At 37.4% G+C, this 25,805-nt stretch overlaps 1 protein-coding gene across 1 annotated transcript in view; it reads right to left on the bottom strand.

The window, feature by feature from the left end:
- The window catches only part of ATRNL1 (attractin like 1), a 498,994-nt gene that overhangs the window by 52,844 nt on the left and 420,345 nt on the right, over positions 1 to 25,805 (bottom strand). Inside the window, exon 28 of the mRNA XM_005154514.3 lies at positions 2,492 to 2,606. Coding sequence (XP_005154571.2) covers positions 2,492 to 2,606 — 115 coding nt within the window. The remainder of the gene's footprint in view (positions 1 to 2,491; positions 2,607 to 25,805) is intronic.

Raw genomic sequence — 25,805 nt, 5'->3', positions numbered from 1 at the left:
GTACAACAGAGACTACTTACTTGTGGAAAGAATTAGCTTTCGCGATTTTGCAGAAAATGTACTGCAGAAGAATACAGGCATTTTCTTCTTCCATTTCAGACATATGCATATAAGAAATGAAACCCACAGTCTCTTATTATGAACTGAGAATCAGTATCATTGACATATCATTGAAAAAATATGTTAGACGCACTGTCAGTTTAATCCTAGAATTATCCCAGTGAGCTTGAAAATGGTAGCATGCAAGTAATACGGGATTCTAAAATTACTTGGCAAGACATAATTACTGAGCACACTACTTCCATCCACCTATATATCATTGTTTTAGTCTAGCTTAGGTCATAAGGGAAACCAACTACACAGCAAACACGTCTGCCGCACAAAGCTTCCACATCATTTCAGATAACTTGGCACAGTTCACAGCATCTGCTCCTAGGAAGCCCGGGGAAGAAGCAGCAGGTAGTGCTGCAGGATAGGAATGAAGTGAATTAGTAGAGCTACAGGTATGCCAGCAAACTTGCATAATAGCTTCTGCCTAGACTATGCATGGTTACATACAGTGAAAGCAGTCCATGAGTACCAAAATTCATTACACGCAAGAAAAAATGATTATAGTAATATAATCTAATGGTTGAATCAGCATGATTGCACACCTCAAGCTTATCCATTTCCTTTTGACCTTGAAAAAAGTGAAAGTTGTAGGACTAAGAATCTTAGATATTTTTAAATACTAAATGGCTGAAAAAGACCATAAAAACAAATGGAGGAACAGCATTTGAAATACATGCCTGCAAAGCTGATGGGAGGGAAAGAACTGAGAAGACAGAGCAGAACAGGAAGATATAACATCTAAAAAAAGAGGTGTATTTTTTCACAGATTTAGACACATTCAAAATAACACATCTGCTGTACTGTTGAACCCCACTCCTGCTTCAAAAAGCCTATTCTCTCCATGTTTTACACACAACAAAGAACAGCAATTACTTTAAAAAAGTCTGTATGTAGTAAATAGAAGCTGGCTGTGAAGTAACTAGATAAATACATTTTTACCGCCGAGACGCACACCATAGATAAATTTGAAAACAACAGAAAAAAAAACATTTTAAGTTCCATTTTCAACAATTACTTTTAATTTCCTTTCATAATGTTTTTCCTTGTCATAAGACTATAAACACCTTCGTTTCTTTTTCATTTCCTTAAAACATGCACAGGGAATACGATAAACATGCTTCCTCCCTCATTGCTCTCTTCAGAGCACTTGCATTTATATACTTCTTCCAGGAAATGTATTTGACAAAGCATCAGTAACACTTTTATTTTCATAGCACTTCCAGAAATTATATTCCAAGCCATAAAGAGCATTTTAAGAACTAAGTCCTCATCTCAGAACTCAGAGAAGGAAAAAATATAACACAATTCCCCCCCCAAAATGAACTGAAAACCCTAAATAAATAACAGATAGTCATCAGGCCAAAAGAAGAAAGAACACTCAGCTGAGCTTATTTCCAACATAAGTCAACTGAGTTTGCCCTCATTGTTACTCAATACTTTTTAATCTCTTAAATGGATTTTTGAAGGTTAAAAGGATATCTTTTTGCTCTTAATGATAAAAGTTAGCCTTAAAGCATGTATTCTGGTTTATAGGAGCATTTTAGGCACATACTATTCATTGCAAAGGTGTTCATATTGGCAACAGCTCCACTGGAATCTGAAAGAGTAAAGTGGTCATCTATGATGTGCCACATTACTGTCTAAATTTTGTTGTCATGACCATTTTGCATCATATCATTGTAGGCAGCTATTGAAAGGATTTTAAAAGTGTATTTAGGTACCTCCTGTTTAGGAAGTATTTTATAAGAATAGCTGCAATGGTTTTGTACAATAATCTAGCATAGATCAGATAAGGCAGATAATGTAAATGCTGCTTTAAGATGAGCTGGGATCATTTTCAAAGTGAACACCTTCCTAGTGAAGCACTCACACAATCCCAGGTTTCATCCAACAGGCATTATGGAAAAAATATATATATTTATATACATACTATAACTGAATCTCAAACAGCACAATACTGGGATCCATGGTGCAAAGGAACTTAACGAGAAGTTAGTGCACTAAACATCATCTTGAAATAAGAATACTCATAGGTATTCCCTATATAGCTATATATTCCCATTTATAGCAACTTGAACTGAAACCATAGGAGTAGCCAGCATATGATTTCTTTTTTGCCCTGAAAGACAATGTTGAAGCATATCGGTATGGACATGTTATCTTAACAAGATAAACCATTGCACACCAGCCTAGTTTGACCACTGGGCTTTTTATTTGGGTTACCATATCAAATCTCAAACAAAAATTCCTCATTAAACATTGGTCCTAAACTCATCCATTTGTACTTGTATTCATCAGCTATGCCAGTATTTTGGACCTGCGTGGGTGCAGCTGTGCGCTGAAAGAGGACAGACATGATGCTCACCAGCACGAGCCTTACCTGACTGACCAGGGGGTGGGACTCCTGTTGATCCTCTGGGCAGACATAAGAATACCGTGAGGACAGCAGCTCTGTTTCCTGAACATGGCTCAATGGCAATTGGTTTGGGAGCACCCTGAGAAAGGAAAATACCAATGTATCAATAAGATTTCCATCACACTTTTACTTGTTTATCTTTAATTTATTTTCAGGTTCACTGCAACAGTAGGGAAGATATTTTCCCCAGTTATTTCTTTGCATTTAAACAGATTGTTCTACCTCTGTTAATTGACTTAAAAATGGGCTTTAACAGCCCACACTGCAAATCTAACCAAACAGAAAAAATTAAATGAACTTAGAGACAATAAAATTATACTTGATTTTATAGCTCACTAAATGTAGTGATATCAACTTCTCAAAGCTTAGAAAATGGCAAAACCTTCTGGTAAACACACCGGTATCTGTGAGTAATAGAATTTCCTCTATTCTACTAAGTACCCATGTGAAATAATCTTACTCCAACAGCATCCGTTACCTAGGCCTCCTAATATTAAAGCCATAAAATTAGAGATAATCTATATTCCATACAAATATATAAAGATAACAAATCCCTCTTGAGTTTCCCAGACCAGTAAGTCTGCCTTCTCTGTACCTATCTCTCCTAGCAAACAGATGATTTCTTTGAGGCAAGACCTTCCTGATTTTTCTTTTGCACGTACAGAAAATAGGTCCACTGTGTAAATTTAAATAAACTTAGAAATGTTCTGAAAATGTTGACAACACAATTATAATCTTTTTTTATCTTATATAAAGCTATGGTAACTGTGGTTTTGCTGATGGGAGGTATGTGTTGTTATCAAGCATCTCTCTCATTAGCTATACAGATCTTCTAATTTACAGTTAGCTTTTGACTAACTGGTTGCTGCCATATTGTTCTGAAGTTACCAAGACTGAGGATACTAAAAGCTGAAAGAAATCAAAGCAGTCTAAAGACCCATAGAATAGTAAGTTCTAATATAACAATTTTAAATATTTCCATATTTACATGTTTCCATGATTTGTGCTCACTAAGAGATAGGCATTTCACTTTTGATAGCTCAAACATTTAGTCAAGAGTTAAAGATATTTCTAAAACATCAGGTCAAACTCAGCAGAAGCATTCGTTTCTTTTTTGGTTTTGTAAGTTTTTAGAATGTCTGCAATGTTCCAAGGCAAAATATGAGTCTGATGTTTTGATTCAAAATTCAAAGCCATAAAGCTTTCCATTTACATGCAAAATTCAATGTATATATAAATGTCAACTGATTCAAGTGTACTAAGAAAAATGATATTTTAGCCAAGTGTATTAAATACACTGCAAAGTACTAGATATAAAGAAAACAAAGGCACTTCCATCATGTAAAGCAATTATCATTTTCTATTTTTCTACCTCCAAGTAACCAACATTTATTACTGCTCAGTGAAGATAAGGAAACACAGAATACAGCAATAAATTGAGCAATAGATAAATACACTTTTTTTTTTAGTTCATGGTCATATTTGAAAGGCATTTCTGTCGACTCATTTGAGGTGATAGCATTAAAATAACTTGGGAGAGGAATGTAATCTAATTTAAATTTAAATTTAAAATAATCAGTGACAACTGCTCACTAAAATCTTTCCCCAAAAATGAAACAGAAGAGCAAATCCTTAAAAGCCTCAGCTAAAACCAAAGCCACCCAACTTCAAAAAAACCCCCAAGATAAGATCTATTTTGTAAGCAGAGTGCACTGGACTTGTAGCATTTAATAATAATATATAATTTTTTAACATATTGGCTCAATGTACACCAAAGGAACAGATGAAGAGATCAGGTTCTGAACTTGGTAACATCTGTTGATTTCCACAGATCTGTTATCAATAAAATATTCAGACAGGCATTACTGGATGATATGGCTCTCTATTAAAAGCAATGCAGAAAAGATGAAGAACAGAACAAAATCTTAATAACATTAACAGCATTGGTTGCACATGAAATACGACAAAAGTAGTACCAGTGGATTAATGGAAAAGAAAGTGAAAGGTGTGGGAAAAAAATTCTTAGTAAGAACCCTTTGACTTATGCATATTAAAGGGAAATGTAAAAAAAAAAAAAAAAAACCAAAAAAAACAACATAGAAAAATCATGGTAACTCTTCAGATCATAAAATTTAATATAGGAAAGGTCTTGATGGGATCATTCAGATTAGCAGGTAGTCCGTGCCCTGGGCTGTTTAAATCTAATCAGATAAGCATAGGCATATAGTAATACAATATAAAACAGTACTGACAGAAACCTGGCATAGTCTTTTCTTCTTCTCCCACTATTACATGCTTTCATTCACTCCTGTTGCTCTTTCAACTGTCAAAATCCAAGATTTCCTAACTGTCACATACTCATATCACACCTCACCTTGGACCTGAATTTGTGCCCCTTAGTTCCAGCACTTCTACCTACATCTCCCTCCCAGCCATCAAGGCAGGGATACAGCTCCATGCCAGGTAAGTTCATTTCACTTAAATCCCATGCTTCCCTCTTCACTGTGCACTGGCATCTTCAGTGCAAAACAGACTTTCCAGGTCTAGCGAAGTTCCTGCTGCAGGAGTTGTGAGCAGAGCTCCATGGACAGGACAAGGAGTAACGGGTTGAAACTTAAACAGCAGAGGTTTAGCTTGGATATAAGGAAGAAATTCTTTACTGTTAGCGTGGTGAGGTACTGGAAGGGGTTGCCCAGGGAAGCTGTGAATGCTCCATCCCTGGCAGTGTTCAAGGCCAAGTTGGACAGAGCCTTGCATGACATGGCTTAGTGTGAGTTGTCTGCCCATGGGAGGGGGGTTGGAACTAGATGATCTTAAGGTCCTTTCCAACCTTAATTATTCTATGATTCTGTGATTATGCCTTTTAATTTGGTGAAAAATTTGTTTATTATAAATCAAAATGATAATATCTTTATTGATGTGCAATATAAAACCTTTCATTAACAGGCCCCTTCCTTTTCTGTTTAAAGTTTATACTAATGCTTTTCAAAACAAAATTGAAGGATATGATTTCTGACAAACATTTTTTTTCAGAGGATTTCATCCAAAACTCAAATACAGTAAGAATTTTGTGCTTGTGCCTACTTGTTCTTTATACAACATTATGACTGATAAACCAGATGTCTTATCTTACCTCACATCATTCAGATTTACTAGCAAAAACCCACAGAAGCATAGAGCAAATGATAATAATTTAGATAACCTAAGGTTTGTCAGTTGTTTAAAGATAAATACATAACCATGAATCAAAGTTATTTCACAGTGACATAACATGTTCTCTGAAATGTGCCATTTATCATGCATTTTCCACAGGTTTCCTGGAAGAGATAAGGCACGTGTTTGTTTGCCTACAGCACATAGCTACCATGATTTCCTTGCTAGAATTACCTTTTTTCCCCCTGTACAGAAAGTGACATATGTTTTTGCCAAAAAAGCACAAATTACAATCACAGAGTTAATAAAACTTTATCAGTGGAGGGCAGAATAAACAAATATTTATTTAACACCATTTTACTTTTATATTCCCTTTCTTGCTCACAGCATGACATACAGAGGTATGTCACTTGGGAAGGTGAAAAATAAAGGGGAAGAAAACCACAACGGAATAAAAGGGTGAAAGAGCATACGGTATTATTGAAAGTAAGAAAAGTGAAGTGAGTCAGTGGGTGTAGAAAGAATTAAGTGGAGAGTGTAGGGAATAAAACAGAATGAGAGAGAGGGGGAGGGAGAGGAAGGGGGTTTTATCCACAATTTCAACGTGCAGTCATATATTTATTCACAGAAAACAAATATCAGAAGTCATCTTCCTGGTGTCCTAGATTTCTGTCAGAGAGAAGGTTCTCCATTCACATTTTTTTCTGATAATCCTACAAAGACCTAGCTGAAGTCCAGCTGCCTGAGTGTGTGTGGAATTGCTGAGCTTTGAGAAGATTCTTTGCTCACCCTGGATTTGTTTCCATAAGGAATAAATTTGGCTAGAATTTTTGTCCCTTTACAATGGACAGATGGCAATGCTGCCATTACTGGCATAAAAACGTATGTCAATTTATTGCCATTATACCTGTATTAAACATATTCCTTTCTAAGTAATTTAGCACATCTGCTTTAAAATTACAAGAAAGTAACAAAACCGGTTTAATTATTATTAAGTACTGAAAACCCCAGCAAATCTTGCAAAGTGTTATTTGGCTGTTTAGAAATAACACAAATGAGCAGTTTTAATAGTCCAGACCAAGGAGAAGCTGGGAAGTGCATTCTGTCACCTTTGGTGGGCAGGATGGGCAACAGTGGGCAGCAGCAGGCAGCAGCTGAAGAGGTGAGAAGAGCAGGAGAGCACAACAGTGACTAAGGGGATATTCATGGATCTAAGCTGTGTGGTTTGGTCAATATGCTGGAGGGAAGGGATGACATCCAGAGGGACTCTGACACGCTTGTGAGGTGGGACATTGCCAACCTCATGAAGTTCAACACAGCCAAATGAAAAGTCCTGCACCCTTGGCTGGGTCAATAACAAGCACAGCTACAGGTTGGACAAAGAAGTGATTCAGGGCAGCCCTGTGGAGAAGGACTGCTGGCTGATGAGAAGCTCAACAGGACCCAGCAGTGTTCGCTCACAGCCCAAAAAGCCAACCGTATCCTGGGCTGTATCATAAAGAGTGTGACCAGCAGGTTGAAGGAGGTGATCCTGCCCCTCTACTCCGCTCTCGTGAGACCTAACCTGGAGTATTGTGTGCAGTTCTGGTGTCCTCAACATAAAAAGGACAAGGAACTGTTGGAACAAGTCCAGAGGAGGCCACGAGGATGATCAGGGACTGGAGCACCTCCCGTATGAAGACAGGCTGAGAAAGTTGGGGCTGTTCAGCCTGGAGAAGAGAAGGCTGCATGGAGACCTCATAGCAGCCTTCCAGTATCTGAAGGGGGCCTACAAGGATGCTGGAGAGGGACTCTTCACTAGGGACTAATGAAAAGTCATTAGGAGCAGCAGGTTCAAACTTAAACAGGGAAGTTCAGGCTAGATATAAGGAAGAAGCTATTTATTGTGAGGGTGGTGAGGCACTGAAACAGGCTGCCCAAAGAAGTGCCAAATGTTCCATCCCTGGCAGCGTTTAAGGCAAGGTTGGGCAGAGCCTTGGGCAGCATTGTCTAGTGTGAGGCACCCCTGCCCATGGCAAGGGGCTGGAACTGGATGATCTTAAGGTCCTTTCCAACTCAAACCATTCTATGATTCTTCCCTACAGGTTCACAATCTCCTTGGGTAAAACACGCAGACTTTAGCATCAATTCTTATCTATCAATGAAAACATTTAATACTGTGAAATGAGAAGATGGAAAGCGTGAAGTGTTTGGCTCTGTCTTCTGAGAGACACCACTGCGGTGTCTCATGGAAGTGCTGTAAAACTTCAGATTTTCTGTATTAAGTAATATCTCTATATATTTTTCATTCAGCATTATGAGTTAGGTGCATCCAATTTTTAAAAGTGCATTATTGTATCATAAGACAAATACATCACGGAAGACTAAATGGCTCCAAACTCATGCCAAAAAAGCAATTAGAAAATTGAATCAAGGAATTAAGGATTAATGTGAGCGTGTTACACCTGTCAGCAGTAATAAGTATTTTGACAAGAACAGAATGAAGTTTGACAGTGTGCACAAATACAGATCTGATATATAAATCAAGTATTAAAATGCAAACAACTATGAATTAATCACTGTAATGTTTCCTAACTTAAATGGTCTTAGTACAAGAAATCATTATAAATAAAACTTCCTTTCTTCTTCTTAAAAAAATAGCTTGACTTATACTTTTTGTTTTAGTAATAAATGATGTGACTTTAAGGTTAGTTTTTAATCATATTATTAAAACAGAGTTAATCTAGTGAATTCCACATAAACTAAGCTTGACAGCTTGGCAAATAAACAATCAAATCTGTTGTTGTGGCAGGATTAGTGCCAGAATCAAAATGTAAATAGCCACTTTTCTGGAGATCAATGTTCTAGACTTCAGAAGGGGGAAAAAGAAACAAGACTGTGTCCTCTAAAAAGGCAAGGAATGTAGAAAAGGAACAAACAAGATTTAGACTGTTACATTAGAAGTACTCCCATCTACTGTTTTATCTCAGCTTCAGGTTCTACTCCTGAATCATTTGGTTATTTTCTGAGTTTCTTGATTTACTCGTGATAAACAAGACTCAGATTTGGAAAAGCTCTTGAGTACCTAGGTTGGATTTTGGTCAAATTTAGATACCTACATGCAAACTCAAGAGCCCAAAAACCCTGTTAATCTTGAATTTCAGTATTAAAAAATTCCCAGTAGCTGAAGCTTTCCTCTATCTGCCCAAGCACACCCTGGTCTCTCTTACACCCACTCAGCATTTACTTCCATTCCTGCATCTCCCCTGGATGCAGAGCTCAATCTATGCATCTGTTTCCAAAAACAGCTTACAAAATTAGATTTTTATAATAAAGTTGTGGCCACTTTCATTTAAAACACAGGTGAAAGCAGAGGTAGTTCTGTTCTTCATGGAAAGAGGATTAATCCTGGCTTTCCTATTTCTGCTTTTACTAAATGCTTCTTGGAATTGAAACACTTAGATGCAGAGTAAAATTCTGTGATTGCTCTGACCATTTTCAGTGGAGTCAAGGAAGACTTCTCAGCAGTTTAAAGGAGCAAAAAAAATTCACCCTCTCAAATTCACAGGATCCATTGATGTCATTTGGTGGGGACTTCTTTTAGCCATTTTGATGGAGAAACTTCAAACACCTCAATGGCAGCTGTCCTACCATGGAGATGGGGGATTCCCACCTGTAGCCAACCTCCATCCTATACCCATCCTATTTTCTTTATGGTCATTTGCCAAGAGAATCAATACCAACAGTACTGTCAGAGGAATGAAGAAATGCTGTTTGCTCCTCCCAGCAGAAACCCACCACTTTCACAGCACCTCCTGCTGCCATAAGGAGAACCTGGCACTACTTCCAGAGCACTGAAAATAAGGGAGTGCCTCAGACAGAAATAAAGACTAATCAGTATAGGTGTTATCTTAGGGTATCAGCACTACACTGCATTACTATTCTAAATGTGGGTATGGATTAACTAACACTTTAACATACTTTTGAGTATGAGCTTCCCACCCATCCAAAAGTTTTGATCGTTTTCTACAGAATTATTCAGTGAATAACAAGCTTTAATGGCAGTGCAAGAGACAAAAAAACTTTCACCAAACATCACTTGTGTGCCTGGAGAAATACTCTTTAGGAAATACCACAACAGAATAAATAAGCTAGGCTGGAGTTCTGAGCATTGCTTTGTGGCTGGCATAGGAAACAGCAGTTCTTCATACAACCCTAGGGTTTCAGTGAAATTATAAGCATCCACTAAAGATTTCATTTAATCCATCCTGTAAACTTCTCCTGCAGTTAGTGAGTGAAAAGCTTTACTTCATCTACAAGAATAGCCCAGAGCCCAAGTGTCCTCAACACTTGGGACTTCTACACAGCTCCTTCTTTTGCCTGACAGTTTCTCAGGCAAAGATTTCTAACTTTGGTTAAAAGGGTCCCACTAACCCATGTGAGGAACATAACCATGTTACCTACAACAGTAAAAGCTGGAGAACACTTTGGAATACCTTACAATTCTTCCACTTACACCAAAAGAGACTTGAGGTAACTGCCTTCCTTCTGCAACTGAGTATCCAGCCAGCACTGATTTACTAGGAGGACTCTACCAATTCTACTTGACCTTCGTAATGAACCAGTTTTCCCTGAAAACTTCTATGGTGTCTAGTGGAGCTGAAGTCAACAGATTTATTGGTAATAAAATGAAACATGACCAAAATTATACTAACATTCCTTATTAGAGATCTTTTTTAATAGTGAATTATCTTTCCAGGCATATTTTGCCCCCTTGCTTTTGCAGAATATAAATCTTTCTTAATTTCCTTGTTTCAAATTGGCAATGGAAATCTTAGAGTATATGGATAGATTATTTTCCATAAGAAAAACAGTGGGAATTACCAATAAAAAGAACGCATTATGGTTACCAAGCTGTGATTACAGCCCCAGTGAGCAAACCCCATTCTTATCCTTCAATTTATTGTCTTATCTATCTCTACTACATCAATATGCAGCGATAAGACTGTATTCCTTTTTGCAGCCTTTTCTGAGTAGAATGTGGTTGTTAGTTATCAAAGGTTATGTGGTGATGTTAAATTTATGTATGAATCTGAAAGCGTTTATGCTCAGAAAAGCCATATTTTTATTACAAGAACTGTATCTGCAACAGAGTAACTCTCAGTTAACCTAGTAAGAGACTTTGTTTCAAAACCTAATACTATGTCCTACAGCATTTCATTAGCAAGAGAGTTAAAAATTGACATCCCGATTAAAACTGATTTATTAAGACAAAGCTACAAGAAACACCTGCAGACACACTTATTTTCAATGGGGTTTCCAGAAAGAACTCCTAGTCAAGTTCCCTATTCAGCTTTCATCCAACTGCCTAGGGGTTGCTTTTTCTGAACTGTGACATTAGTGTGAACCGTCCTGCAGTTTTCTTGACTTTCACAAGCGGCTGAACAGGACATGAGTCATTGAAGTTAAATCAAAACACCAGGTAGCTGTAAGGGCTTTTGCATCTTTTTCCCTGTATGTCTGCAGCATTCTCTCTCTTCATCCTGGTAAATAAAGTTGGTTTTACTTTACTATTACATCTTGACTGCCAATAGGAGTAATTTCAGGTTAATCTGGAAAATATAGAACATAACTCACAACGGATGGTGTGTGTAGTAGTTGTACTGGATTACTGCCAGAGGTATCCTCAAGAGCCTCCAGAACATTCCCCTATTAAGCTGTATGAGTCTGATTAAAGGCTGGCAACATTAGCATCCAGTTTGTGAAAAGAAATTTGTCTTGGCAGCAGCTAGCTAGATCCTGTTGGGAAAAGCACCTGAGACCCTCTGTCTGTGGCATATACCAAATATCACATATTCCCAGTCACTTTCCTGTAAATTCTTCCTACTGCCATTTCAAATTCTCCAAAGTCAAAGTGGTGTTGTGCAGGGTGATGCTAATGGGTGTTTGTCTCCCAGGTGGCTATATCTGTTGGATCTTCAAGGAAGAGAAACAAGAAATGGAGAATTCTGTTATTACTTCACAATTCAACCTTAAAGGCTTGTCTATGAAAACTCATATTTCACAGGTGACAAATTACTGATGGTCCATCAATTTCTGAACTTATCAGAACCAGATCATCATTCCCAGTGGGTTAACTCTACCCCAGACTTCCTGGCAGAAGAGGAAATGGTCCCTCCAGAGCCATGAACAAACTTTTCAGAGTGGGAAAGATGAAGTAAAAGGTGCAGTTTCAATTCTGCCAAACTTGCAGTCTAACCAGGGTGGCTGTGGTGGCAGGCAGGGAAATATTGAGCTGAGATGGGCACATACAGGTTACTTTCATTGGGAACTGTCGTGGTTTAAACTAAATCCGCACAGTTCGCTCACTCACTCCCCCCCTTGCTCCCCCAACTCCCAGAGAGTTAGGAAGGAGAATCCAAAGAATGTAGCCCCCACGGGTTGAGATAAGAATGGTTTAATTGCTAAGGTGTAACACAAATCACTCCTGCTACTACTACTACAAATAATAATGATAAAGCAAACAACAAGCGAAGCGAATACAACACCTCACCAGCCAACGACCCATAACTCACTCCACCCTGCCCGACCGAGCACCGACCGATACCTCCTCCATTCCCCCTCAGAGCTCCAGCCCTTCCGGCTCTCTCCCAGTTACATCCTGTGCATCACGTGCTATGGTATGGAATATCTCATTGGCTAGCCTGGGTCAGGTGTCCTGTCTCTCCTTCCTCCCGGCCTCCCCTCCTCCCTGGCAGAGCATGAGCTCAGAAAAGGCCTCAAACAAAAAACACCCGAGCAGTAACTCAAAACATGCTTGCTATCAAGCCCAGAAGTCAAAACACAGCACTGCACCAGCTACAAGAAGGAGAAAAATGACTGCTACTGCTCAAACCAGGACAGGAACAAACAAACTGAGTCAGCTGCAGATTTCTGAAGAGCCCATGAGGTGGAAAACCTGGAGTGCCCTTTGCTTGGGGTGGATCATAAAATTTCAATCTGTTACTGTGTCAATGCATTGCAGACAAGTCAAACAGTCTGAGCAGCAGGTGCCTTTTGTGACCAGAGTTCTCATTCCTGGAGCTCTGCGGCACCCTAGAGTCATTAATGATCAGGTTTGATTATTACATTGTAGAACTATGCCAGACTTGAGGGTTAGAAAAGGCAAATGTCCTGAAATTACTATGCTGTATTTTGCATTTCTTGCAAAATTGGAAAGAAAATAGAGTACACCATATGTCATCCAAAACACACTTTTAGTGCACTTTTCTTCGGCAATACCTTTTAAAGTTCTTTTGTAACCTCCCGGACACACACAGGATGCCTAGCGAATGATAAATTAAATCATTTATACCTGGAATCATAATAATAAAAAAGAGAACTAAATCAAGACACACATTGTGAAAACTAGCTGTCAGCAGAAGGGATTAAAGTGCAAACTTGGCAATATTCTTAATGCAGGGAAAAAATGTTAATGGCACCCGAATAACAAATTACTTTCTATCATGACAATTTACACAGATCACAGCCTACTGAATGTAGAGAGGACATGAACCAAATGTCTGAAAGCATGACATAGCTTTTATTTTGATTTCCTTGCCAAGGACAAGATTTGCCCTTGGACAGCTGTAAAATGTGTACACCATAGCCAAAACCATTCTGAAACAAATTATCCCTGTTTAAGATTTGTAAGTCTATAAAGTTTTCATCCCAGTGACTGTGTGTGGATATTGCGGCTCAGATCGTAGCTGCTCCAGCAGCAGGAAGAAACAGTAAAAGACTTTTCTATCCCAAGGAAAAAGTAGCAGCAAAAGGGAACCCAGTTTTGTTGTATTACATAAGTAGGAGCACGTGTTAAGCTGACTAGCCATTCTGGCAGCAGTTGCTGCCAGCAAGGTGGAAAGGGAGAGGGCAAGCTGGCAGGCTTGTGAAAGCACAAACCAGACCCTTTTAAAGGTGTTGCAGGATACACCTCTCACTTTCCTCTCTTGAGGACATGCATCACCTACTCTGCCCATTCACCAATTTGAAAGCATAATCAGTTACAGTTTTTCAGTAGAGTCTCATGAATCAATTGAAATCTCACATATCTGAGATAATCCTCAGCTGCCTAAATCAGCACAACACTCAAGTAACAGCAGAATATGCTGATTTATACCAGCTGTAGATCTGACACTGTATTAATAATTTCTTAATGGTGTCCTTGAAAAGTCCTGCAAATAAACTCTGAGTATTATCACTTGATGTTGCTTGCCAAGATGCTCCCCATCAAGACTTAGTACTTGCAGTGGCCACAAACAAGAGCTACACTGAAAATGCACAAAATATAAAGCTTACACAGGATCTAATCTGACAAATAATTAGACATATGAGAATTAGTGCTTGGAGAAACTGTTGCATTAAAGCAAACAGGATTACTCGCATGAATGAAATTATTTCTGCGTGTTACTCATGTTAGCTTAATATAACTGACGGATTATTTTTTGAGGCACTTTTTAAATATAAAAAATAGGAAAAAGACTGCTGCTTCAAAATATTAAAAAATGTGCATCATTTTTACTAAACCAACAAAGATCTACTGTACAAAGTATTTGCTTAACTTGCAGTTCCTGAGTCCCACTTATGTGGAAAGTAAGTGTTACTTACTTAGGAAGTACCATATTCCAAGCCTACTTAGCCCCTTGAGCACTGCTAACTGAAAAAGAGTAGTATGGAAACATAGTCCAGCTCAGCTTACACTTCTGTTCCACATGTGTTTCCTAGGGCACAGCAGGAGCTTCTCGTTATTTTACAGTTTTATTATTTTCTTCAGCAAGGTGGTACGAAGTTAGCAACAACAAAATTCATTATTCACATGGAATTCTGCAGTCCCCATAGTTACTGCCTGAAAAGCTTGTTATTTTGCTCCAGGAAATGTTCTCATTTGAAATTTTCATTGAAATATTGAAAAATTTGAAATGTTAATTCATAAATAAAATTAAGCAGCAGTGATGATGCTTGAATCATCTTTCTTTAAAAAACATACCGTTTTTACAGTAGATTGACTAAATTTTAAAGAGTTTCCTTGAAAATTTAGTTGTGAACTTTTCATTGGAGTTTGCTTCAAATCCTTGCATGCTATTAAGCTTTGTACTCCATCTGACACATTTTTTGTATCTAAGCAAATGATTTCTCTTCCCCTAATTTTATGCATAGCTTAAGCCACTGCCAAGACTAAAACACAGTAATGTTTGCCCTGAACTTCAGTCAACAGAACGGCATAACACATTTACTTCTATGCTGTATGTAAACTCTAGCTTATTTTAGCAGTGGCTACTATTAGGCTAATGAGGAAAATCATGTATTTCATCATTATTTTCTGACTCCTCTTCGCTTTTTTCACCCCTTCTCAACACCTTTCCCAGTCCTAGGATGCTCTTTCCATGGAAATAAATGCCCCGTATCAAATGCCACTGACTGATACAAAAAGCAGAAGAAGCAGGATCTTATTTACTTAAACAAGGGTAGAGATTTGAGATCACTCATCAAGCAGATGTTATTTCTGAAGCTGAAAGTATTCACGATGATTGTTACTATAGAGACCAAGCTTTGTAAAATATTCCAAACAAACACTTCTTTATTAGCCAGCACTGCAACTACAGCGCCCTGCATTTCACTGCACCCCATGGCAAGTTATCAACAGTGTGCGTTTTCTTTCTGGTTATTTGCTCTCAATAGTAACTATAAGACAGGATTTCTATAGGTCTGAAAAGATAATGTATCACAATACCAGCCATCCATAAAATGACACACACTGTACTCATTCAGCACTACACTCCCGTCTGTTTCATTTCCCCCCTCCTGTGGGCAGCCACTCAAATCAGTGTTTCCCTATTCAGCAACACTGGAAAACAGGAACCCACTGCTAATTCCTGTGGTTAGATCAGCAGCACAAAACCAGCAGTGGTTACTAAATGCCAGCCCCAACCTCTTTAGCAATTAAATCATTCTTCATTCTTAGTAGACTTTGTGAAGCCAATGCGTCACTCAGAAAGCATCTTTCAATGGCCTGTCATATCATAACCACGTTTCAGACTTGCTGCTTTTTAATCATACTAGAAGAACACTAAAAATCCAAAGCCCAGTTCCAGTGAAGTCAGTGGGACTCCATCAGTGCAGGATCCCTGACCCTGAGTGCATCCCAAGAAAAGAAGGGTGGAGCAAGTCACAGCCATCACTGCCAGGTGACTTGGAAACACCATAGCCAGAATCAGTGGGAAGGGGCAGGTGAAGTCCCATTAGCCCAACCCGTGCCTGGTATTTTAACCACTTTCTTGCTGCAATCAAACTACCCATAGACTGATAACAGGGCAGACTTCTGTTTGAAGTTGAGCAGGTGGGTGGAAGCTCTCTGGTTATTCTAACACATAGAAAGGAAAACTGTATTTAATGCTATGCAAAGAAATTAGCTGGAATTTTATTACAGAATGAATGTGTCATATGGATATCAGGAATATTCCTTCCTGAGGCCTTTCAATCTCCTTTCACAGAGAAATCCTAGGAAAGGATAAAATGGTACAATTTCAAAATATGGAAAAGTTAAAAGAAGGTATGATAGCAACTTCTGATTATTATAACTAAAATTCCAAATCTTTTTTCTCTCACAGCTTATTTCTCCCACAGCTTATTTCTACATGTTCATAATATCCTTTACCTTTCTATACCATGTTTCTGTTCAAACTTCTCCCAGTCTTTCAGAAACTTCTCACTTATCTTTGAGATGTTGGACATTTTTTTCCTAACACCGGTTCTATCCAAGGCTTAAATTTAATTTAAAACTTGGCCTTTACTCAGCCAACATTGAGGATTCCTGCCTTTTATTATTGTAAAACAAATCTGTTTTAAAATACAGCAAACAATGAGAGCGCGATTAGATTTCCGAAAGAATATACACAAGTACGGAACTGTGTGCCACTGGTATCTTATTTTAACACACAGTACCATCACAGTGAGGAAAATATTAAGCAAAAGATCACAAGCCAGTTGAAAAGCTTTAATTGTGGTGATTTGTGCTGTATGCAACAGTATACAGCACATAACAACATAATAAATTATAATTAAATAATAAATAATAATAGATAATGAAATAAAAATCTATAAAGCATTTCAAGAGTGAGAAACGTGTGGCAAAGGATATTCTGGAAACAGGTCACAGAAGAATCAAGAGATAATAGAAAAAGCAGGCATGTTTAATAAGACAGTTACAGTTTAGAAGTGATTGTATGGGACTGAATGCAAAGAATGAATGAAGACACATGTCAACATCCAGAGGGGAAAGTGCTGTAGCTAAATGCTACAGATACAGGAAGGTTAAGAATTCAGAGAACACACAATGTGTCTTTTAAGTAGCAGTTATCTATGCAACATACTCAGAACATCTGAATGGATTTTGTATGTTTTATATGAAAGAGTAATCCTCTTGAAAACCTTTCAGTTGCAGAGAGAGCAGTTTCTCGTAATTCCACAAATGTCTATTGAATTAAGTTGCACTAAGAGGTTCTAGAGCATCAATATATTTAAGAATTTCAAAGATGCCTTTTAGTTCTCTTTGATCATGAGTTGCCAGAATGGTTTCTACTCCCTCCAGTTCCCTTGTCCCCGATTCTTCTGCTGTGACATTTCTGGATGACTTCCAGTTCTGATTGTTGTAAAGTCCTTGTTTTTGCAGAATCACCTAGTGCTGGAATTTGCAATTCCAAACACTGTCTTTTTTTGTCTTTTTATCAGCTAACACTCTTTGCTAAAGCAATCTTTGCCCTTCACATTCCAATTGGTTTTGTCCTTATTCAAGCTGCTATGAATTTACCATAAGATATACAACATAAAAAATAGATGAATATTTTAAAGAAAAATTTTATCTTTTGTAACTGTCAGTTACGGGAAGTATCCAAATACACAATGACAAAGTTAATTTGAGGAATTAACATTTCAACCACTGGATCTTTATATTATGGAGTTTTATTTTACATTTTCTTTATATATTTAAAACAATTTTTCATGTCCACATTAAAGGCCTCTTTGTACAGTTGCAATTTTCTCCAGTTTGCCTGGTTTTGGTCATTAGAGCTTCCTCATTTTCAGTGATCTGCTGAGCAAGCTGAAGATTTTAATTGGATATATCACTATTTTTTCTTGTGAGAACTACTTATTAATGGCTGCTCATGTAGATGATGTAGATGTTAATCAATTTTCATCTGTCCTTCTAAAGATTAAGTTAGGCCCCTAATCAACCATCTGTAAACAAACCCTTCTGCAGTAACAGGGTTCAGACACATCTATTGAGAGGTAGCAAAGACTAGTGAGGGCCTTACGCTACCTCTCTGCCCTGCTGTAAACATTTTAGTTCTCTCAATTTAAAGTCATTAGAAAAAGAAAAATGACAATCTAGATTGTGGATCACCGGATTCCCTCTAATTGAGTCACTGTTCTTATGAGAAAGCATCAAAAATCTGTTGCTCTCATAAAATGTCTGGTGCTTTAGCAATATTAAGAGTTGTGTATTCCAGAGCCATAAGAAGTGATGGTAATGAACATCATACTTTTCTAATGATAAAAATAAGAGAGACATTCTTTAAATATAAAATTACTTCCTTGGATAAAAATGGTATTTTTTCACCAAAAGAAAAGCACATTATTCTGAGCATTTGCAAAGATCCCAGTCTTTCAGAACATCAATGGCCACCTGCTAGAGCTTTCTTTCACATTTTCATGTTTTTAATCAATATGTTTATAAGTTATTTCTCTTTAATATTGTTTTCAAAGCTGCTGTCTACCTAAATCCATACTACAACACTTTCTACACCCTGCAGTGACCACATGAGTTTCTGAACAGCTTCAAGCAGGGACCTTCCTAATAAATCATAACTTGCCACCTCCTGTGGAACATGCTCATTTGAACATGCCAATGCAATGGGGATATAGTTTTTTATTATAGCACACACGGCATTATATACTTACAGCACTATATATTCCATTCCCAGTATGCTGTTATGGACACATATGTGCACAAAGACTTGATGCACAGCCTCTAGCTCTTTTCTTATGGGTTGCTCACAGCCATGACAGAGAGACCGAAACTAAGCTATTGTCCACACTTAAGGGCAATTTCTAGCACAAAGGGAAACCTTCTTCTGTATTCTTACAGGCAGATAACTTACTGATGTGTGTCAGTAGGCACTATTCATTTTTACCACACAGAAACAGACCAAGGGTGCCACTCAATCATATGGAAGGGATTACAGCTGCTGTTGGGCATTTCTAGTTCTACCATCATACCTATTTCTCATCCTTCCTTATTCTGTTTAGTACCTTACCATAACTACTTAAAATTACAGATATTACTTACATTCCTGTTAATCCATACTGAAAAAGATTTTGTGATGATCGCAAATACTGGACCACGTACGTGGAAAAGAGTGCCTTTTACATAGCATGTCATGAGCAGAAAACAACAGAATCCAGAAAATTTGGTGTATATGATATTCACATTTTGATTTAGAGCTAATATCTCAGTGATATTTTATACTTCCCACCAACACTTCAGCAAGTGATCTTTGTGATCTATGTTTGAAGCACTTAATTGGAGAATTAAAGACAAAATAGAGCTGTTTTCTGGACAGCACTTATATGTAATTAGATGGCTGCAATAAAATCTTTAGGAGCTGAGCAGGATCATTAGGAGTTGAAAAGAAAATAAAGAAATAAAATGAACTTGTTAATCACCAAAGGTTTAAAAGACAAAAAATCTATGAAGGGGGAAAGAAGAGCCACAAATCAGAGATCTAACTCAAGGACTTATATTCTTCTTTTCTGCACTTCTACTTTCTCTGACTCAGTGATATCCCTCAAAATCCAGTTTTGTTATAGCACATCTACTTCATACTGATAGCAACAGATTGTATAACATGAGACATCTTCTCTGCAATTTTCCAGATTCTTCTGAGAGTAAACTCATCAAATCATCTAAAAACTTGTTACCAGGATTCTTAAATATAGCACCTACCGCCATCTTCCCTTGCCATTAGCATGTATGTGCAAATGATTAAATTAACATTCTACTATATCCCACAGAGACCACTCCCATACCTGTCATACCAGATATAAACCACAGCACACCTCTGTTCACCTGATCCATAATTTAAAACCCCCCATTCTTTAGGAGACATAGTCAGACCTAAAAAATACCTAAATACATTTGTAAACCCGTTCCTAACTCAAAATGCTAAGGCACTTTTCTGTTCTTAAGGTCTGGAATTCTCATGATATATATACTTGATATTTAACACTACTGAGCACTTCCAGGCCTGCTATCTCTTGATCCTAGGAGATGGAAATTAAAGGGCTGGATAACCTGAACTGGGAGATTCATAGCTTTCCACTGAGATACACAGCACCTGCTTCAGGACTTCAAATTTAGACTGACACAAATGAAGACATTAGCTTTATAATCTAAGAATACGAGAACCACAGTTTTTAATTTCTATTTTCTTCTGCTGTGAAACATGTGGCATATGCATAATGCATGGCAAAGCAATCTACAGAGCTTTTATTGATGGTTGTTTGGTGTGATCTATATAACTCATATATAGCTCATTTATGAGTAATGCAGTCCTCCCAAACTCTTGCTCACACACACATAAAAGATGAAAACATTCAATGAATATCACTTTAGGAAGGCCACATTATTCTTGAATGCCAGGGCTTATGCAAGTCATGCTGAAGACGGCATAACACTAACTGACACCACACAATTACACACTCTAAACACATTATACATTTTAAAGGAAGAAGTCAATTAGAGAAGAAATGTGAAGTTTGTCCCCTCATACCAGCTTTTGTATACTTCGGATCTAAAACCAGAGCCTTAGCTTCCATCAATTCAATTGCATAAATAGAAGATAGAAAACTGGATTGTAAATGTTCCAAATTTATAATTTCATCACACAGGGACCATTTTTACTGTCTGGTTTGCATTTGATAAATAAGGAGGGTTGGGGGGGGGAGCTATACCATATATTTATAGTTCTTTTTTGGTTTTGATGGTACCAAGGTTCTACAAATTCCAGTATGCACACATGCCTTCACCATCAACATCTCCTCTGCAAGATGTAGTGATTAAGGATCGATTTTTACATACCCAGTTTTTTGAATTTTGAAGAACTAAGGCTAAAAGATTATATGATTCTTTTCCTAAATTCCTCTAAATTTGTAATTTCCCTAAAACCTCAAAATATCCCAAATTTTAAGAAGCTGTATCAAACTACCTCCAAAGTTTTTATATGTTCTCATTTTAATGGAATTTATTTAATATATAGAATTATAGCCACATATTCAATAGTTATGTATCTGCTGTGAAACATTCAGCAACAGAGCAAGGTTTATTATTTTATTAAAGTGTTTTTCAGTGTATTAAACAGAAAATACAGAATCTTAAATGTTGATTCATAAAGCCCCTAAACTATCTATAGACTTTTTAGTGCCTTCATAAGATATGGTTTGTGGTATTTAAGACATATATTTTAAATTATTCATAATCAATACTAAAAATCAAGAGTTGGCAGACAGCTCATTCTGAAAACTGCAGCCATGCAATTCATATTCTGCCGTAGTGGTCAGGTCAGAGAAAGAAAACAGAATGAACTGATGCAGCTAATTACAACCTAATTCCAGCTTCCCAAATTGAAACAAACTATTGAACTGTATCTGCCACACTGAACTTAACATCACTCAACCACTTGATGTTGTACCAGTGTGATAACCTGTAAGAAAATAGACACTGATTATGAATAATGGTGAAGTGCTTTACAGGTTTTAGACCTGCCTATTACATTGTTTTGGGCAGCTTTTAAGAAAGTTTTGGAGGTGAAAGCATATGATGGCATGATTTTAGGTATGTTTGGTTTAATATTTCCGAATGCTGAAAGCCCTTTCTGTCACTGCATGTAGATTTCCTGCCTCTGCACTCAATCTCATGATGATACCTACTGCAGTACAAATCAGACAGGTTTCCTTCCAATCAGTTAATTTACATGTGCAAGCAGATAATTACATGTAGTGTAGGTAGCAAAATAAAAATTGTGAATTTTTTTCCTAATAAAAAATTTAGTCTTTTCTTGGTTGACATCAATCACAGTATGGTTTGGGTTAGAAAGAACCTTAAGGGCATCCAGTTCCAACGCCCTGCTATAGACAAAATTTCCGCTAGAGTAGGTTGCTCCAAGTCCCCCCCTGCCAGGGATGGGGCAGCCACAGCTTCTCTGGGAAACCTGTGCCAATGTCTCAATACCCTCATAATGAATAGCTTCTTCCTTATAACCAACCTAAACCTTCTCTGTTTAAGTCTGAACCAATTATCCCTTGTCCTATCACTACAGTTGCTGATGGAAGTTCAACATGATCTGGCAGCATTCACTTGCAGCCCAGAAAGCCAACCACATGCTGGGCTGCATCAGAAGGATCATGAAAAGGAAACATCACTTTTCATCCAATTGCTATGTTCCACACAAATTAAAGATAGCACTTTAATATCATTTACAAATATACGTTAGCTATTATAAAATCATTTGTTTCAGTCACTCATTGCTAATACTTAAATACGAAGTAAAAGCTCAACAGCTCCATTGACAGTGTGATAAATTACAACAAACCAAGAGACTAAAAGGTACTACACTTGCCATCACACAACTATGGAGATTGCAAAAGTAACAGAAATCTTTAATTAACTCAGGAAATTAAAAGGTGACTTTAATAAAGAAGCTTAATAACAAGATACGCTCAGATGAGCTCACTAGCACATGTTAATCAAGAACAAGAAATAATTTCAGGTACACAAATGAATAGATGCTTATACACAGCCAAAATCAAACAAAAGACAAATGTGTTAAACTGGTATCCACATAAATGATGAATCTATGATACTACTGACTCTGAACATGGACACTGACCATAGGTGTCTAATAAATAATAACCTGAAGTGGCACTAATTCTTTAATAAGCACATGTTAAATGACAGTGAAACTACAGTGAAACTCATTCTGCAGTCTATGCCACATACAAGATAATATAGGTGGGGAGCTAAAAGCCCTATGTTAACATGTAGGTAACTTATGTATGTGGTGTTTTTTCAGATGAAAAATGCACTACTATTCAATTAATTATTGCAGCAAATGTGAGATTATTATGTTCTTAACTCTGATAGATGCCTAACTGCAGCTCCTCTGGTTTCAGGAATCATTCACCAAACATGCAAACAACACCAGAAATAAGCAGTATCTGTGGGAAACTCACTGTACACATTCAATAGGTGGTTATGTATAAACAGAATTACAGTTGTTTCCCAGCCAAATATACCTACACATATTAGGTATGGGAATAAAGGTAGGCCCTATAACGTTTGAGAAAACAGAATATTTTAGTGTCTCAGGTGTTCTAACATGCAACACTGCTACTTCAGCAGTAATCTAAACTGATAGCAAGTGAAAAGAAGAAATTTCAATTAAGAGGCCCTACAGTTAATTGAATTACTTTAATACAAAACCTCCCTATAAATAAGTGATAACCTCCAGAAATTAGAGCATTAAACACAGAGATTCTAATTATTGATATATTGCATTTAATGGGGAAAACAATGACTAAAGTATTCATAGCATGAAATATTAGTATTATCCTTCATCCATGTGGAAAACATTTGGAAAGATTCAGTCTCTGGTTTTAATGCAACTTTCAGGCAATAGCCACAGACTTCCATGGTAGATTTTCAGTTCCAAACAAAGGTAACTCTTTCATGTCTAGCCCAATCCTTAGGAAACTATTAACAGGTAGAGCATTTCAGATGCTACTTTCAGTGACAAAGCAAATTAAATGGAAGCAATAGAGATTACATTGATAAAAGTGAAGTTGAAACACGTCTCTATCTTATGTAAATATGGTCTTGATAGCGATAAATTACCACGTGAATTTTAATATTAGAACACTATTTTAATGAACATTTGGAAATGATCTCTTGGCTTGCCTAATCTCAGTCTATATTCAGTTTAAGGAGTCTTCTGCTTTTGTAATTCCTACATAACGTGTAGTGTGAGTTATGGAATTAAACTTACTCCATTTATAAGCCATGTTTGTTAACTCATTCAAATGAATTTGGCAATGCACAGTGGTACCACATTTATTTTCAGCAGCCATGCCTCACCCCCTCCCCCTCACCCCCCAGTTTAATCATTTCCTAACGGAAATTGCATGTTAATAGAAAAAGCAGCACTGGAACTGCCTCACATCCTATAGTTATTAATTAAGTAAAGTCTGGTTCAGTAACTCTGGATACTAAAAATACAGAGTTAAACAAAGCCCAGTGCCTTTTGAAATGAAGTTTCAAGTTCATCAGTCATTCAACAAAATTTATGCATTAAGATCTATATCTTCCCTTTAAGGAGTTTTTCACAAGATCTCAAAGTGCAAAAAACCCAAAACAAACAAAACCAGATCTCGACCATTTCTTTTGAAGGGTTCTTGTATGAAACAATACAGAAGCATCATGGTAAGTTATCTTCCTGTCACACAGAAGCCGCTAACTATATATTCTCCTTTATTCCTATATGCAGATTATTACCCTGCAATTAGTAAAACACCGAGGTGCACTACCTGCTTCATTTACCATATAAAAGTCAGTAAAGTTTAAAATGCACTAATATAAGAAACTTTTAAACGTTCCTTGTATCTGTAGACCTTACAGGATAATTTATAGTTGCATTTGGTATTGAATGTTAAGTGAGTAGGTAGCATGCTGGGAAAAATGCAGAAACTCAGGTTACAGCAAGTCTATTCTTTACAGTAAATCTTTTCTTAGAAGTGAGCAGGTTATCATTAAAGTTAGTTTTTGGAAGGAAGGACAATAACAGGTTCAACAACTATGTCAAATGTCTAAAATTCTGAATGGAATTAAATACATAAATCAACTTATTGCAAGTTTAAAACTTGGAAACAACTGATGCTATAGTAGGAAATATTAATGAATCTCATCTGTGAACTTATGTTACAGAATACTTGTAAACAAATCGGTGTGTATCCTACAGAGGAACTGTGTCCCCTCTTCCCTCAGGCAGCTTCATGGATGGGAGCCCCCTAACTGAAATCTGTGACAAGAGAAACGTCCCAACAGCCTGGATTTTGACAGATTAAATGAAAGTGCTTATTATAGATGGACTGCCATTCACCTTTGTTTAAGTATTAAAGGTTATTTAGGTTTGCTTTTGTACCCTAAACAAAATATTTGTGTCACAAGAGGAGTTTGCCAGCTTGCTCAAAGTTAAACAGTGATGTTTGCTACAACCTATCTTCAGAGGCTGAACTGTGCCCTCAGCATCAGAGCTTACACAATCAGAAAAGAAAAGGCACTTACAGAGAAAAGACAACATTCCTCATGGGAACAGAGAGGAACAAAATTACTGGCAAGTGAATGCAAGGCAGATGCAAACCAAGCTTTCTGCTTTTCCCCCTGAAGCCATAGAAGCTGTCTGGGCAGTGCTTGATCTTCTGATCAAGAGCTGCCAGTTTGTGCTCCTCACCTTCAGCTAGAGGGTTTTGGGGCTTCTTTTACAAAGCAGAACCCTGTCTCCAGCCTTGTCCCTGGTATTAGCACCTCCATCTGTCAATTTCTGTAGTAACAAAATGTCTGTGCGTTGGCAGGCTGAACTGCAGGAATTCAGTCCCTGCTGTGGCCAACCCTATGTGCAGTCACACACATGGGGCTGGACAAATGACACCAGGTCAGGGTTTCTAGCTAAAAAAGAAAGAAAAGGGTAATAAAAGATCACTTGTAATAATAAAGCACAGAAGATGAGTGATAGTCAGCATCAAGATTTCCTTAATTATTACCTGAAATAGAACCACAAACCCATGAAAAATTAAAACACACCCAAAACACAACCACTCAGCCACTAAATATAAACCGGAAACAAAGCACTTCATTATTAGCAAGTTTTCTTGTAGACATCTAAAACCTATTCCATCAACTTGGCCTTATTTATGCGTGTTTATGAAAAGGGATGATTGAGGAATGACTGCTCTTTGGATTTGCTGTTGCTTTTCTTGCATTAGGAGTTTTAGCTCCCCT

This window comes from Melopsittacus undulatus, chromosome 4 (genome assembly GCF_012275295.1).
Source record: "Melopsittacus undulatus isolate bMelUnd1 chromosome 4, bMelUnd1.mat.Z, whole genome shotgun sequence".
NCBI classification, from domain to species: Eukaryota; Metazoa; Chordata; class Aves; order Psittaciformes; family Psittaculidae; genus Melopsittacus; species Melopsittacus undulatus.
This window is presented reverse-complemented; position numbering and strand designations above follow the sequence as displayed.